Here is a 16,130-nt window from a genome sequence, read left to right on the forward strand (position 1 = left end):
AGGCTTGCACCGTCATAATGGCGGCTATACCGGCCAACGAGCTAAAACACTCGTTCGACATGCTTTTGGACCGTGCAAAAAGCTGTATTGAAGCAGAAGGTGACTATTGTGAATAAAATAAATTAATTTTGCCGAAAAAACCATTTGTTCTGTTTTTTTAAGTTCTGTTTACTTTGGAACGCACCTTGTATCGGGTGATTTTTTTGAGGTTAGGATTTTCATGCATTAGTATTTGATCACGTGGGATTTCAGACATGGTGTCAAAGAGAAAGATGCTCAGTATGCTTTGACATTTCATCATGAATAGACTTACTAACGAGCAACGCTTGCAAATCATTGAATTTTATTACCAAAATCAGTGTTAGGTTCGAAATGTGTTTCGCGCTTTACGTCCGATTTATGGTCTACATAATCGACCAAGTGAGCAAACAATTAATGCGATTGTGACCAAGTTTCGCACTCAGTTTACTTTATTGGACATTAAACCAACCACACGAATGCGTACAGCGCGTACAGAAGAGAATATTGCGTCTGTTTCTGAGAGTGTGGCTGAAGACCGTGAAATGTCGATTCGTCGCCGTTCGCAGCAATTGGGTTTGTGTTATTCGACCACATGGAAGATTTTACGCAAAGATCTTGGTGTAAAACCGTATAAAATACAGCTCGGGCAAGAACTGAAGCCGAACGATCTGCCACTACGTCGAATTTTCAGTGAATGGGCCCTAGAAAAGTTGGCAGAAAATCCGTTTTTTTATCGACAAATTTTGTTCAGCGATGAGGCTCATTTCTGGTTGAATGGCTACGTAAATAAGCAAAATTGCCGCATTTGGGGTGAAGAGCAACCAGAAGCCGTTCAAGAACTGCCCATGCATCCCGAAAAATGCACTGTTTGGTGTGGTTTGTACGCTGGTGGAATCATTGGACCGTATTTTTTCAAAGATGCTGTTGGACGCAACGTTACGGTGAATGGCGATCGCTATCGTTCGATGCTAACAAACTTTTTGTTGCCAAAAATGGAAGAACTGAACTTGGTTGACATGTGGTTTCAACAAGATGGCGATGGCACAGCTCGCGATTCTATGGCCATTTTGAGGGAAAACTTCGGAGAACAATTCATCTCAAGAAATGGACGATGCGATTTAACGCCTTTAGACTATTTTTTGTGGGGCTACGTCAAGTCTAAAGTCTACAGAAATAAGCCAGCAACTATTCCAGCTTTGGAAGACAACATTTCCGAAGAAATTCGGGCTATTCCGGCCGAAATGCTCGAAAAAGTTGCCCAAAATTGGACTTTCCGAATGGACCACCTTAAATGAAATTATCTTCAAAAAGTAAATGTCATGAACCAATCTAACGTTTCAAATAAAGAACCGATGAGATTTTGCAAATTTTATGCGTTTTTTTTTAAAAAAAAAGTTATCAAGCTCTTAAAAAATCACCCGATAGAATAGCTTTTGTGAGCCATATTCATAAAACTTATTAGTACTTATACTGTTTCACACCCACGTTTTATAAAAAGCTTTATATTACTCGTATAGATAGCATTTCACTTTTGATACTTTTTTGAAATTGCAGTTTTGTGCCTTTATTGGTGATTATTCTTGGCTATTTTAACAAAGGTCTAATATATATACTTATATATATTGTAAATACATATATTTCGTACTTGTATTCGAAATAGTATGAAGTTATGACATATTTTCTCATTTAACAGGTTAAAATATGGTTTCAAAATCACAGGTATAAATGCAAGCGTCAAGCAAAGGAAAAGGCGATGGCAGAACAAAGCCAACAAAATCAGGTGCGTAAAGTTTCTTATGTTATTGAAAGTTAATTCCTCTAATTAATCCACCCACAAAACTGTCAATGTAGAGGAAACTTAAACTTGTTAAAAATTATCAAGATTTTAATTTTCTAATGTGATTTTGTCCTAGTCCATCTCACCTCGTTTATCTAAATCGTAAGGTAATTTTTAGACACTTTTGCAGCGGGTCCTACTTTGTATATCCACCGTGTTCACATCCCAGGGCATCAATAATAAAAAAAACATGCAAGCATGAGCAATATTGTGGCTTAACTTTGTATTTATCTATTTTTAGAATCACTTCACATTATTATCTAAAAAACTACTACTACCTTGAGTTAACCAGCCGAGTCAAGTAATTTAGCCGATAACAATTGTTATTAGGGAAATACATATGTCTAATCCTAAATAAGAATGCACAAACTTCCATTTTTCTTTACTACAAAATTTATCCAGCACTACCTTGCTATAAAGTGCACATGTTAGAAAATTTAATGTTATGAATGTGCATTTAATTTTTTTCGCAGTTAGATCTGGGTCAATGAATAACACGACTCTAAAAAAAAATTTTCGTTCTTTGTCCTTAAGTTTATTTTATGATTTTCTTATTAATTATGAATAAAAACGATAAGAAAATACCTTTTTTTCTTATAAAGTTTCCTTTGTAAAAATTATAGTAATATTTGGGGTTTATTAAGAGATAGTACCTATGAACATAAAAGAAAAAGTAAAAGTGTGCATTTTTAAATATTTTTTTACTTTTTTGTAAGTTATTTTAATAGTAAAACTTAATAAAAATAATAAAAAAGTTTTTTGATTATACTAGTTTAGTTACAGCGGTATTGCAGATATAAAATGGCATCAAGTCAGTGTAAAAATGATGTTGATTTATTCTGTTTTATTTGCAGTGAATTTATTAAAGTTAGAAGTAAAAAATTTGCTTTATCAACAAATTTGAAACTTTGCGAAGCCTATGAAGCCTATTTTAACGAGAGAGCTCATATGAGCATAAAAGAAATACAAAAAATATTCACTTTTAGACAGTAATTTCTTGTTATTTATTTTATTTTACATTTATATATGTATTATTGTTTATCACACATTTTGAATAAAAACGACTCTTGTATCTAAAAAAAGGTTTTCTAATTATAATCTATAGTGAAATTGTAGAAAAAATATAAAAATCAGTAATTTCGGCTTGAAAATCGAAAAAGTGCTCTAAATTCTACGAAAGCAAACTTTAACCGGAAAATTTTTTTTTCCTCATTTTTTTCATAGCAGAAACTTAAATTTAACATGTAGATGTCAGACCCAAAAATCGTGTTGACCGGTGTAATATGCGTTCCTTTCTCCGCCTAATGATGTTATACTTTTGTCATCTGGTCGAGTTCCAAAATACTCCGCTTATGACTTTGTCGTATTGATTTAATTTCTCGTTTCTATTTACTTATTAGTAGTAAGTGCAGTAGTGGTTTAATCAGGCATATGTTTTTTTGAGTTTTTGAAGCAGTTATAAGTTACTCCCTGTTGAATGTCTGAGCCTAACAACCGCGTCGTTAGTTCTGCTTTCTTAAGGTTGGACAAAGAAGCGAAGCAAATGGGTCTGGTAGTGAAAGAGGGCAAACAGTCCCGACTTGGCTTCCACGTCACTGTTGACAGTCATACTTTCGAAGTCGAAGATAATTTCATCTATCTTGTACTCATTATTAACACCAACAACAACGTCAGCCTCGAAATTCAACAAAAGATAACTCTTGCTAATAGGTGCTTCTTCGGACTGACTAGGCAATTGAGAAGTAAAGTCCTCTTAAGACAAACAAAGACAAAATACTAAAAGTCATTCATCATCCCCATCCTGCTAAATGGTGCAGAGGCATGGACGATGATAACATCTTATGAGTTGGCGTTACACGTTTTCTAGCGAAAGGTTCTGCGGAAGATGTATGGTCCTTTGCGCGTTGGCAACGACGAATGTCGCAGGCGATGGAACGCTGAGCTGTACGAAATATACCACGAGATTGACATAGTTAAGCGAATCAACAGACAAAGGCTAGGTTATGTCGTCCGAATGAATGGAAACACTCCAGGACTGAATCGCGAAAAGGAAGAACGACTGGGGCGCTATTGTAAACTCGGCTTTAACTGCGTTAGATGTGTCTAAAGAAGAAGGAATTATGATATTCAAGTGTACGATTTTAACATAACCACTTACACTTTTTTTGAGCCAGTAGTTTTTCAAAAGCATTTCTTTGTTCACCAGAGATTATTCCGTAGCGATTTTTCCCACAGGGGTAATGCTCGAAAATTCTACGAACAAATGCGTCGGCTTACAAAAGGTTTCAAAACCGGAGCATACTCTTGTAGAACCCCCAAAGGTGATCTAGTCACCGATGTCCAGAGCATACTTAAATTATGGAGGGAACACTTCTCCAGCCTGCTGAATGGCAGTGAACGCGCAACAGCAGGAGAAGGCAAACCCGATTTCCCAATCGATGACGTTGGAGCAGACGTTCCATTACCCGACCATGAAGAAGTTCGAATAGCAATTGCCCGCCTGTAGAATAACAAAGTGGCAGGGGCCGACGGATTGCCAGCCGAGCAATTCAAACACGGCGGCGAAGAAATGATAAGGAGCATGCATCAGCTTGTTTGTAAAATATGTTCGGAGGAAAGCATGCCCAACGATTGGAATTTAAGTGTGCTATTCCCAATCCATAAAAAGGGAGACCCCACAATCTGCGCCAACTACCGTGGGATAAGCCTCCTCAACACCGCATATAAGGTTCTATCGATTGTGTGAAAGATTAAAGCGTACCGTCAACAAACTGATTGGACCTTATCAGTGTGGCTTTAGACCTGGCAAATCAACAACCGACCAGATATTCACCATACGCCAAATATTGGAAAAGGCTCGTGAAAGGAGAATCGACACACACCACCTCTTCGTCGATTTCAAAGCTGCTTTCGACAGACCAGGCAAATCAACAACCGACCAGATATTCACCATACGCCAAATATTGGAAAAGGCTCGTGAAAGGAGAATCGACACACACCACCTCTTCGTCGATTTCAAAGCTGCTTTCGACAGCACGAAAAGGAGCTACCTTTATGCCGCGATGTCTGAATTTGGTATCCCCGCCAAACTAACACGGCTGTGTAAACTGACGTTGAGCAACACCAAAAGCTCCGTTAGGATCGGAAAGGACCTCTCCGAGCTGTTCGATACCAAACGAGGTTTCAGACAAGGCGACTCCCTATCGTGCGACTTCTTCAACCTGCTGCTGGAGAAAATAGTTCGAGCTGCAGAACTTAATCGAGCAGGTACAATCTTTTATAAGAGTGTACAGGTGCTGGCGTATGCCGATGATATTGATATTGATTGATTGGCTCTCACGTCACTGTTGATAGTCACAACTTTGAAGTTGTAGATAATTTCGTCTATCTGGGAACCAGCGTAAACACCACCAACAATGGCAGCCTGGAAATCCAACGCAGGATAACTCTTGCTTACAGGTTCTACATCGGACTGAGTAGGCAATTGAGAAGCAAAGTCCTCTCTCGACGAACAAAAACCAAACTATATAAGTCACTCATAATTCCCGTCCTGCTATATGGTGCAGAGGCCTGGACGATGACAACAACTGATGAGTCAACGTTGGGAGTTTTCGAGAGAAAAGTTCTGCGAAAGATTTATTGTTTTTTGCGCATTGGCCACGGCGAATATCGCATTCGATGGAACGATGAGCTGTACGAGATATACGACGACATTGACATAGTTCAGCGAATTAAAGGACAGCGGCTACGCTGGCTAGGTCATGTTGTCCGAATGGACGAAAACACTCAAGCTCTGAAAGTATTCGACACAGTACCTGCCGGGGGAAGCAGAGGAAGAGGAAGACCTCCACTCCGTTGGAAGGTCCAGGTGGAGAAGGACCTGTCTACGCTTGGAATATTCTATTGGCGCCACGTAGCGAAAAGAAGAAACGACTGGCGGGCTGTTGTTAACTCGGCTATAATCGCGTAAGCGGTGTCTACGCCTATTAAGAAGAAGGAAGTTTATTAATATTTACAGTGGTTCAAAAATAAGTGGAAATAATGAAGAAATTCGTTATATTTTGAAATTTTTGTAAAAGGGAAGAACGCTACGCAAGCTACCAACGAAGTTTGTGAAGTTTATGGAGACGGTGTTGTGCCAGTTCGTGTCGCACAACAATGGTTCGCTCGCTTCCGTTCTAGCAGAAAAATGGAAAAAAGTAGTCGACCAAAATGATACATGTTTGTTTATTTATTTATTAGTTTAAATATAAACAAAATAAGTTGAAGTTTGATTAGAAATACGAAAAGATTTTTTCGACTGCACAATATTAATTAAAAGCAAATATGAATTCAAATGTCGTTGGAACATTTCATTCTATTATTATCTAAAGACAACATAATATGATTTTCAATTTTATGACTAAATTTAGTTAATTGGGTCTCATTTCCCGTATATATTTCTGTATCATTGTTTTCATTTTCAAAATATCTGAAATACAAGTATGTTGAGCTATATTGTACTCGTATGCAGCTGTTATGCAAGGCTGCACATGATTGTCGATTTTGCCATCTTTAGAGGACTGAGAATTTTTCATCGGCCCTTCAGTATTCCAATGGTTGGTTGAATAATATAGCGTGTTTTTGCATGGAATTCATTAACTTGCGTTTGACGCAAATCATCTTCAGGGTTTCTAAATAGTTTCAAATACCATGGCTCTAAAGGATATCCAGAATTTCCTGTTATTTTGATTTCATGCTTCCTCCAAATTTCCTCAGCTCCACCATATTGTGAATCTAATGCTAAAACTCGATGCTCTTGATCACAAAAAATATATACACACATATTCGTTAGTTCGTGGTATACACACCTAAATATAAAAACGCGTATATTTATAAATGAGTGTGTTCCATATGTACATACATACATACATATATGCTACTACTATCATTGAAATGAGACTGTGGCATCCTTTTTTGTTGAAAAATATGTATGTTCATTCGCAGTTTGAAGACCAAAATATGTACCTTCCTTATATCTGTTATTTTTTTTATAGTTAGTTACAGTTCTTCACCAAAATTTAGTCCACAAACCTACTTCCTGGAAGTTTACGTTTTACAACAAAGTATTCTGTGCACTGAGATAGTCGGACTGGTCAAAACTTAATGAAACGTGAACAAAGTTTCGTTTCCATTTCCTTGTCTACGTTTCCTTAAATTTTACGCAGTGCTGTGGTCAATAAAAAAATCTTCCCCAACTAAGTACTTCACTCGCCAAAACGAAAAAAGTCGCTACTGGTTGAAGCATTGGTAATGCTGCGATTGATACATGCCCTTTGAATTTTAATTTTGATTAGACGAAAGTCATTGGTCAGTCTAAGGCGCTTTCTTTATCTGTAAATGTTTAATGACTGTGAAGGTGTATCGTATCCTGAAACAAAGAAGAAGAGTTTGCCTTCGGTAACTGATTTGACATGGAGTTACAAAAATTATAAATATAATATTTTCATATTCATTGGCGTAGACACGGCTTACGCGGGTTTAGCTGAGAGTGCTAGTCGTATCTTCTTTTTGATATTTTGCGCCAATTCGAAATACCAAGTAGAGCTATGTCGTTTTTCACTTGACCTCTTGAACGGAGTAAACGTCTTACTCTTCTTTTGCATTGGCGAGTACTCTTCTATCCAGACAACATGACTTAGCCAGCACAGCCGCTGTTTCTTGATTCGCTTAAATATGTCAATGTCGCCATTTTTCTCGTTAAGCTCATCCTTACATCGACTGCGGTATTCGCCATTGACAATGCACAAAAACTTTCTCTCGAGCACTCATATTGCCGACTCATCAGATGATGTCATTGTTCATGCCTCCGCACCATAGAGTAGGACTGGAATGACGAGAGACTTTTAGAATTTGGTCTTTGTACGTCGAGAGAAAACTTTACTTTTCAATTGTTTACTCAGTCCAAAGTAGCATCCGTTGGCAAGAGTGATTCTGCGTTGGATCTCAAAGCTAATATTGTTGTTGGTGTCGATGTTAGTTCCACGATAGACGAACTTATTCACTACTTCAAAGTTATAACTATCAACAGTGACGTGCGAGCCAAATCGTGACTGTTTAATGGCAGGCGATATTTCGTATTGTCCTCGTTCACAACCAGACCCACTTCGCTTTCTTATCCATTCTGGAGAAAGCGTTTTTATGATCAATGATATAATAATAATACCCAACGATTACTCTCCTCCCGCCCAACCGACGCGAGGGGCGCAATCCGCGAACGAGCGGAATTAGCTGAGTCATAAAAGACAAGAGAGTTTTAAGCGTTGCGATCTTAAGCTGCCCAGCAACAGAAACAAAAATTTCAACAGCCAAAATTAAGAATTAGATTAAAGTTTATTATTTTTAAATGTTACTTGTTAAGAGTAGATAAAATAATTTTTTTAATGGTAAAGAGTGAGTATGTTAGATCAAATGTGCTGGAATGAGAATTGAAATCATGACATATACGGCGGAATGGTTCGTTTAACTCAAAATTAGTTCTAGAAATATTTAAAAGTAAGGGTCTAAACTGTCTGGTAGAGCGAGCGGGAACGTTAAAATTAATATCAGATAAGAGAGATGGGCTACAGACTGCCCCATTCACGAGTTTTACAAGAAATATTATACCAAGCACCTCCCTACGACTAGCGAGTGTCGGGAGACTTATAAGTTTTAAACGGTTTGTCTTCCCCCTTGATTTAAACTGGAATCCCAATGCAAATGATTTAGGGCAAAAAGTAAAAATTGTTTTTGAACGGACTCTAACTTATCCGAATGGACTTGGTAACTAGGGTTCCAAACCACAGAAGCATACTCTAATATAGGCCTCACCAGAGATGTAGAAAAAATTTTTGTGGTAAGAAACAAAAATTTCAACAGCCAAAATTAAGAATTAGATTAAAGTTTATTATTTTTAAATGCGTTTACACAATGTTTATTCCTCAACTTTGCGATTTCATTTGGAAAAAAATTATTTAAAGGCAATGAAACCCTAATAAACGTTAACATTTAATTATAAATTATCATACTATTCTTAACAATGGAACGGCAAAATGGACACAATACTTTTATTCCTTTATTTTGCGATGATTCTTCTATTTTTTTGAAGCAATCGCGACAAATTTTGCAATGTTTACATGGTAAACACAAAACTTCGCGATCTTTATCATAGCATGTTAATCAAAGGGAATCTTTTTGTTCATTGCGTTTATCAACATGTTCATTATTAACATAATCCTCTTCATCGTCATCATCATAATCATCATCACTTGGAATTTCATTAACAAAATCTTCTGCGAATATGCAGTTTTCTTTTAATGAAAGCTGATTGAGAATGTAATGTAATAATGTTAATGTAATTTTTTGATGCAATAGATGGAGGCGTTCACGACCAAAATTTGAACGAGTTTTAAACTTTTTTTGTTTAGTTTTATATAAACTAGTACATCCACCAATTGATTTCAAAAAATCGATTGATTTCGTTCTTCTTCCTTCTTCCTTTGTCTTCAAACTTCCTTTTTTTGGCAATTTCGCTCTTAATTGACTGTGAAATGATTCTGCAGATCTGCTGGTAGTAATGGGTTCCTTTAAAATTGAAAAATTTTCAGGGCGTTCCGGAAATAACAAAACACAATAATTTACGCAATGCATTAGCGTTGAAAACAATGTTTATCATTTAAATCTAAAAAATTGTCCTTTTACAAAGTGCATACATCTCCTTGTAAACATTCTGTAAAAGGAAAAATCATTACTTGTTTTTTCTTTTGTAATTTGAAAAACTAATAATTCTTCCTTTTACAAAATGCCTACACCTTAATGCCTTAAAATAATTTCAAATACTTTGTTTTACCTTTTTCATCCACTGACGTCTGTAATAATTCAAGAATTCATTAAGAAGAGAACTTCTATCCATATGTTCTTTCGTAGTATCTTTCAAATTAATAGCATCTTTTTCTAAAATTTTAGATGCTTTTTTGATATCAGTCGGTTTCAGTAGTGGTAAGATTAGAAATTTGTGAAATATAGATTTGGCTTGTTTGTCTTTATTTAGATTGCGAATGAAGTTAGGAATTTTCGAAGCTTTTCGTCGCAAAGCATTCGTACAGTGGAACCAGCAACTTTTCAATTGAACAGCAGGAAAGACATGTTTGATGGCGTTACGCAAACTAAATTCGAAATCTGTAACCACAGATGTTGGATTCAAATTGAGCACATTTGCATTAATATACTGAAGAGCATGTGTATATGCTCTTTCCGATTTATTTGACATTAATAAGTATATAAAAGGAAAAGCCTAAAATACGAAATTCAATTAGTTATAATAAAAATACATATGTATGTAAAGTCAAATCAATTTAAAATCAATTCTTACATGATCTGAATGTTGAATGTGAATAATCATCAATTTTTAAATTCATTTGAGACAGGCACAATGTTAAATGTGCTATCAGCAATATAATTTCGTGATTCTAAAACTTGCATGTCTTTTATAACATTTACAATTGTTGGTGAAGCGAATACACTATATGAAAACTGTTCTGTTATTATCGTATCTATATAAAATTTTTTATCTTCAACATGTTTTGACATGCCAAATTCCTTTGATACACTTTCATTTTGGAATACTGCGATAACATCCTCAAAGCACATTGGTGCTTTAGGATATTCTTTTTGCCTTAGATTTAACAGCTGTCTTCTTATAGTACCAAATTCTACTAAATGTGCCGAATCTTTGAATTTTTTGCATTCCTCATCATAGATCTCGCTCATTTTTTTATAGAATTTAATAATTCTAGTTTTTTTATTAAATCTTTTTGTGAATCGTGATTGTGGACATTGGTGGAATTTCTTTTTCGGTTGCAATATCTGCTGCTATTAAATTCCACTATAGCACTTGCTTTACAAAAGCGGTTATAACATTGATAATATATTATTCCATTTCGGTTGTATTTTTTTCTATAAATTTGTTCTTTACTTCTAACTAATAGTAATTTGGAGGTTTGCCTAAAACCAGGTATTAACTCCTATTCTAAGATTGCATAAGTTTCCATTTTTACAACATTTACTTTTTGCAACAGCACGTGGACAACTAATATTTAACAAATGTCAATCCTATTGACACATCGGGATGGTGTAATCGAATTTGAAGTTTCAAATAACAGAAGGTAGCGTTACCAGAGTACGAAATTAAAAAGTGACTTTATTTCGCATTTGCAATATGTGGAATGTGTCTTTATTTCTCATTTACAGTCCATTTTAATGTGTTCTTATTTCCATTTCAATTGGAAATAATGTCCAGTGCCTTTATTTCCATTCCAATTGGAAATAAAGTCACAGTGACGTTATTACCAGTGACGTTATTGCACCCCACCCAGTATTCTTACTCTCCCTAAAGCCCGTTGATACATGTGATACAAATTCAAGCAAATTAGTTATTGTAGATTTCCCTTTGCGAAAACCGTGCTGAGAACAAGAAATTAGTGGAGAGATCCGGAAGGTTATGTCGTCTGTTATAATTGCTTCAAAAAGTTTAGGTATTGTAGACAACTTTCCTATTCCCCTATAGTTTTCAATAGATGACCTAAATCCACTCTTATGTAAAGAAATTATAAAAGACTTTTTCCATATGGATGGAAATAAGCCTTGCATAAGAGATGAATTAAATAGTTTTGTTAGGGGTTGGTATATATATTTGGCACATTTCTAAAGAAAGAATGAGGGAATCATACCTGGGCCATAATTGTATGATTCTTCTAACATATTTAACTAATATAAGACGTCTGCTTCGGAAATGGTAGGTGCATTAATGACAGAAATCGGACATAACTTGCGCTGATGCGGAACATTTTTTGGATAAATAACTCAGACAAATATTGGGTTGTCAAAAAAGTCTTGCGTTATTTTTATTGAATTTTTTTTTATTATTGAAATTGAAATGAATTTTTGATGACTCATGCCCAGCTCTTGACCGATGCTACGGCTGCTACTATGCCGGTCTCTTTCGACCAATTCAGCGATTTTATCGCAATTTTTGACGACAGGCCTTCCGGAGCGTGGCGCATCTTCGACCACCTCTAGACCAGAACGAAAACGTTGAAACCATCGTTGTGTGGTAGAAATGGAAACTGTATCGTGTCCATAAACTGCACAAATTTTATTGGCGGCTTGAGATGCATTTTTGCCTTTATCGTAGTAGTACTGTAAAATATGCCGTATTTTCTCTTTATTTTGCTCCATGTTTGCGACGCTATAACTCACGAACGACTTAAAAGAAACGACAATCGAAAATACCCCAAGGATTTTTTGACAACCTAATATTTTCCAAAGAAGTTGATGCACGCACCTTATCAGTTTTTTGCCACCGTATTTGAATAGTTCGGCCGGTATTCCATCGGCCACTGCCACTTTGTTGTTCCTCAGGCGGTTAACTGATATTCAATCTCAATGAATCATCTATTCCATCGCAATAGATTGGGTTTCACCGCAGGATCACTACATCAGCACTTTGAGTCTTAAAAGAGTAGGCTCCGGTCTTGAAACCTCCTGTTAGTCGCCTCATCTTTTCGTAAAATTTTCGAGCATTACCCCTGTCGTCGTATGCGTCTCGCTTTCTTCTTCAACTTTTTATCCCACCCCACTCATGTTGTGGTCGATATTACCTTTGCGAGGTTAGCAGTCAGTTTTCTCTCTGCTGCGATATGACATTATTATTTAAACAAGTGGACCCCGACTTTGACTTTGCAAAATATCATCGACTTATCTCCAATAGTTTATGAGAAAATAATTTTAAAATTTTATCGCGCTCTAAATTTCAACCTTCAAAAACTTTAACAAAAAATAGAATTTTGATGAAATATTTATATCACAATGTATGCGTCTAATCCCTTTCCTAATGAACTGCTAAGTCGATGATTTTGCGAAATTTTCATGACATGGTTTGATCTAAATATTTTTTAATCCATTTATAATTCTTTAGAATATAGTATATACTCGTTTTAATATATTTTGCCAACACCTGAAAGTATTTCTGGATTTTTTTCACAGTTTCTGCTCACTAATGTTCATATTTAAAAAAAATAATCCAATTTATAATTTCAATACAGCTTTTAATAGAAAGATTAAATTATAAATATACTTTATTTACAGACTTCCAGTTCACCGAGACGTGTAGCAGTACCAGTTCTCGTAAAGGATGGTAAGCCATGTTCGGGTAATAGCAGTACACCACTATCTCAACAAGCTGGTACAGCTAGTAATACAAGTAATACCAGTAATAACAACACTAACATAAATGAGAATATCAGTACCACGGAAGTGAATAACAGCATAACTAGTGGTTTAAATCTTATAACGGGTGAAACTACTAACTCCCATTCTCCAGATACATCAAACTCCCTTATTGCGAGCTATAATGGAACGATTGGAAGCCACAATCAAATTCAACAGCAATCATGCAATAATTCTATAATGTCAAACAGTTTAGCCATGGCATATCGCAATCAAAATAATTTTATTTCAAACGGGCATCAGCAGCAGTGTACGGGTTACTTACCTCTCCAAGGTAGAGCGTGGTAAAAGTGAAAAAAATTAAGTAAATCAATAAATAGTTCACGAACAAAAAAGAAATATATAAATAAATTCCGCATATAAAAGAGGTGTCTACTAAATTCACATTAGGATGAATGTAAATTTTATCGCAGTCGCATTTAACACTGATAAATTAATGATTTTTTGTAAATGTTACGCAACTAGCATATTTATGCAAATAAACATCAGTTTTATAGATATATGGTATTAGCTTGTATAAATCAAAATGATATAAAGATAGTTTTTCTACTCTCGTGTTTAATGAAGCTTAAAAGACAAAAGTACGTACATGTGTACATACCTATACTTGTACATATACTTATTAAAATGGTCCCAAAAAAACCTTTATTTCTTTTCATTTGATATTTACCGTGAAAATATCGCCTGAAACGACTATAAACATGCAATTTGAGCTCTTAATATTGATAGTAATAGATGGTGCATTATAATTTGTGATTGCGTATATTAATATCACAGGAATATTTTCTTGCCTTTTCGGAATGTTTGATGCATTTGAAAGTAAAAACTTATTATTAAAATGTAACTACGTCGACCCGTTCAAAAGTTATTTAAGGTCAAAATCCAACCTTAAATTGTAAAAGAAAACTTTTCACATTAATTCTAAGTAATCATAACTCAAAATCATAAAACAGATTTTCATTACGAGTTTTCATGCTTTTATTCGATAAAATCATAATTTTTTCGTTTAGCATGGTTCTGTTATTACAACCGAATAAAATTCCTAATATTTCTAATACTTCCAATTTTGTGATTATATAATGTCTTTTTATCGCTTTTTTTCAATCGTACTAAAAGGTAAAAATCTCATAAAAATAACCAAAATTTTTCATCTTTTTATAGATCTTTAAAATGTCAACAAGAATAAGGATTTTTGTGATCTTTTTGGAAGATATTTTCATGGTAACTAAGGAAACAATAGTAATAAAGTTTTTTTTGGTCCAAACCAAACACTAGCAATAGTGCAAAACTATAATATGCATATAATAACACATGTATAAAATAATGATTTGTCGAATTTTGAATATAGTATGTAACATTTTTTAAGGTTTCAAATGATGGTTATTTACCGATTTGTTTTCTAGGGAAATAAACGACAAAAGTTATTCATATTTATTCGCTTTACGTTAGGTCTACCTGCAGGTGGATTTTTTAATTTAAATATTCCCAAAAATATTGGTAATAATATTGGATAGTCGAAAAAGTCTTTTCGTATTTCTAACCAAACTTAAACTTATTTTTTTATATTTATACCAATAAATATGGTGCATATAACAAAAACTTTGCACTAATATAACTATTTCGGTACGGCGCCTATCGGCCACAAAACGTTGCCCACGGCGGGATTCTCCGTCCGCGAGCTGTCTCGTTCGTCGACAGATCTTTGATGAGATAATAAAAACGTACAGAACCGTGTTGCTCAATGAATTTAACGAAACTAAAATTATGCGAGCGAATACTGCGCAACTATAGAGATAAGATAAAATTCCTGGCTGCTGACTATAGTCGACGCTTGGCCGTGCGCGCACATGTCATGTCCCTCGACTCTGGTCGACGCTCGGCTGTGTGGGGTTATCTGTAGCCGTCGACTATAGTTGACGCCCGTACCAAAGTGGTTAAGTACCGAATGACCATGTTTCATAAAATGTGAGTTCAAATATCGAGTAGCGAACCGCCTAAAAATGAATCTAAAGAAATTGTCCACTAATTAATTTGAAACAATTTTTTTTTTTGAAAGAGTTAACTTAAACAATAGTACATGCCAAATTTCGCGAAAATATACATATAAAAATTTTGCATAAAACTTAATTTTTATCGATCAGTTTGAATGATTTAAAAACTTTGTTCGGAGATTGTTCCATTGCCTTGGAAAATAATCCAATTTTCGTGACGATATATTTTTAAATATAGTGGTCCTACAGCGGCGATTCCGACAAAATAGCAGTTTTTTGGAAAAAGGAATACGTGCAAAAATTTCAAATTGATATCTCAAAAACTGAGCGATTAAATCGCGTATATACACGCAGGCAGAGGGACGGCTAAATAGACTCAAATAGTACGCTGATCGTTTATATATTTTTTTTGTCTCTCGCGGGAGAGTTTGCTGAACAACTGTCTTTCATTACAGATATAAAACTTAATAAATTGAATCGGTTGGACGCAGATTTCAGCCGGCCGAAATATTGCGTATGTAACCAAAATTTCGAGATAGTGCCTGCTTGCTTATGGAAAAAATAGATTGAATTATTTCTATATTATTGCTCTATATTAGAGAACCACTTTTAATCTAATTTTCCGTTAACTTCACAAACATGAGTTTAAAATATGTATTACTAAGAAATGCATCGTTATTCAAAACTATTAGTTTTAATAAAATGTATATGTTAGTTAGTGTTATTTATTCGTTTTGTGGGTTTAAAATCGCTGGTATTAACTTAATAAATAAAATGGGAAATAACAAGAGTAGACAAGATATTCAACTACCAATTTGTATATTACTCTGGGCATTAAATACAGAATATGAAAGTAAATACAATGATTCATAATCTACCGCATGATAAAAACAATTAAGATCAATATTTATTTCAATAATTTATTTTGATATTTTGAACTAGTTTATTCTGCACTAACCTCATCTTCGCTTTGAGAC

At 34.9% G+C, this 16,130-nt stretch overlaps 1 protein-coding gene across 2 annotated transcripts; it reads left to right on the forward strand.

Moving 5' to 3' along the window:
- Window positions 1–84: 84 nt before the first annotated feature.
- On the forward strand, window positions 85–13,669 carry LOC126767470 (uncharacterized). 2 transcript variants are annotated; one of them, XR_007669102.1, is made up of 3 exons: window positions 85–99; window positions 1,576–1,801; window positions 13,022–13,205. XR_007669102.1 is itself a non-coding variant. In XM_050484962.1 (2 exons), the coding sequence occupies exons 1-2, from the start codon at window positions 1,775–1,777 to the stop codon at window positions 13,448–13,450; spliced, it is 456 nt and encodes a 151-aa protein (XP_050340919.1). In that variant the 5' UTR covers window positions 1,682–1,774; the 3' UTR covers window positions 13,451–13,669. The 2 variants fall into 2 exon arrangements, 1 of the variants encoding a protein (XP_050340919.1); XM_050484962.1 differs by lacking the exon at window positions 85–99 and having other exon boundaries at window positions 1,682–1,801; window positions 13,022–13,669.
- The last annotated feature ends 2,461 nt before the right edge of the window (window positions 13,670–16,130 follow it).

This window comes from Bactrocera neohumeralis, unplaced genomic scaffold (assembly GCF_024586455.1).
Source record: "Bactrocera neohumeralis isolate Rockhampton unplaced genomic scaffold, APGP_CSIRO_Bneo_wtdbg2-racon-allhic-juicebox.fasta_v2 ctg695, whole genome shotgun sequence".
NCBI classification, from domain to species: Eukaryota; Metazoa; Arthropoda; class Insecta; order Diptera; family Tephritidae; genus Bactrocera; species Bactrocera neohumeralis.

Coding starts and splice junctions, on each gene's coding strand:
- LOC126767470 (XM_050484962.1), top strand. CDS start 1,775: ATGGCAGAACAAAGCCAACAAAATCAG. Junction 1,802..13,021: donor AACAAAGCCAACAAAATCAG/GTGCGTAAAGTT, acceptor CTTTATTTACAG/ACTTCCAGTTCACCGAGACG.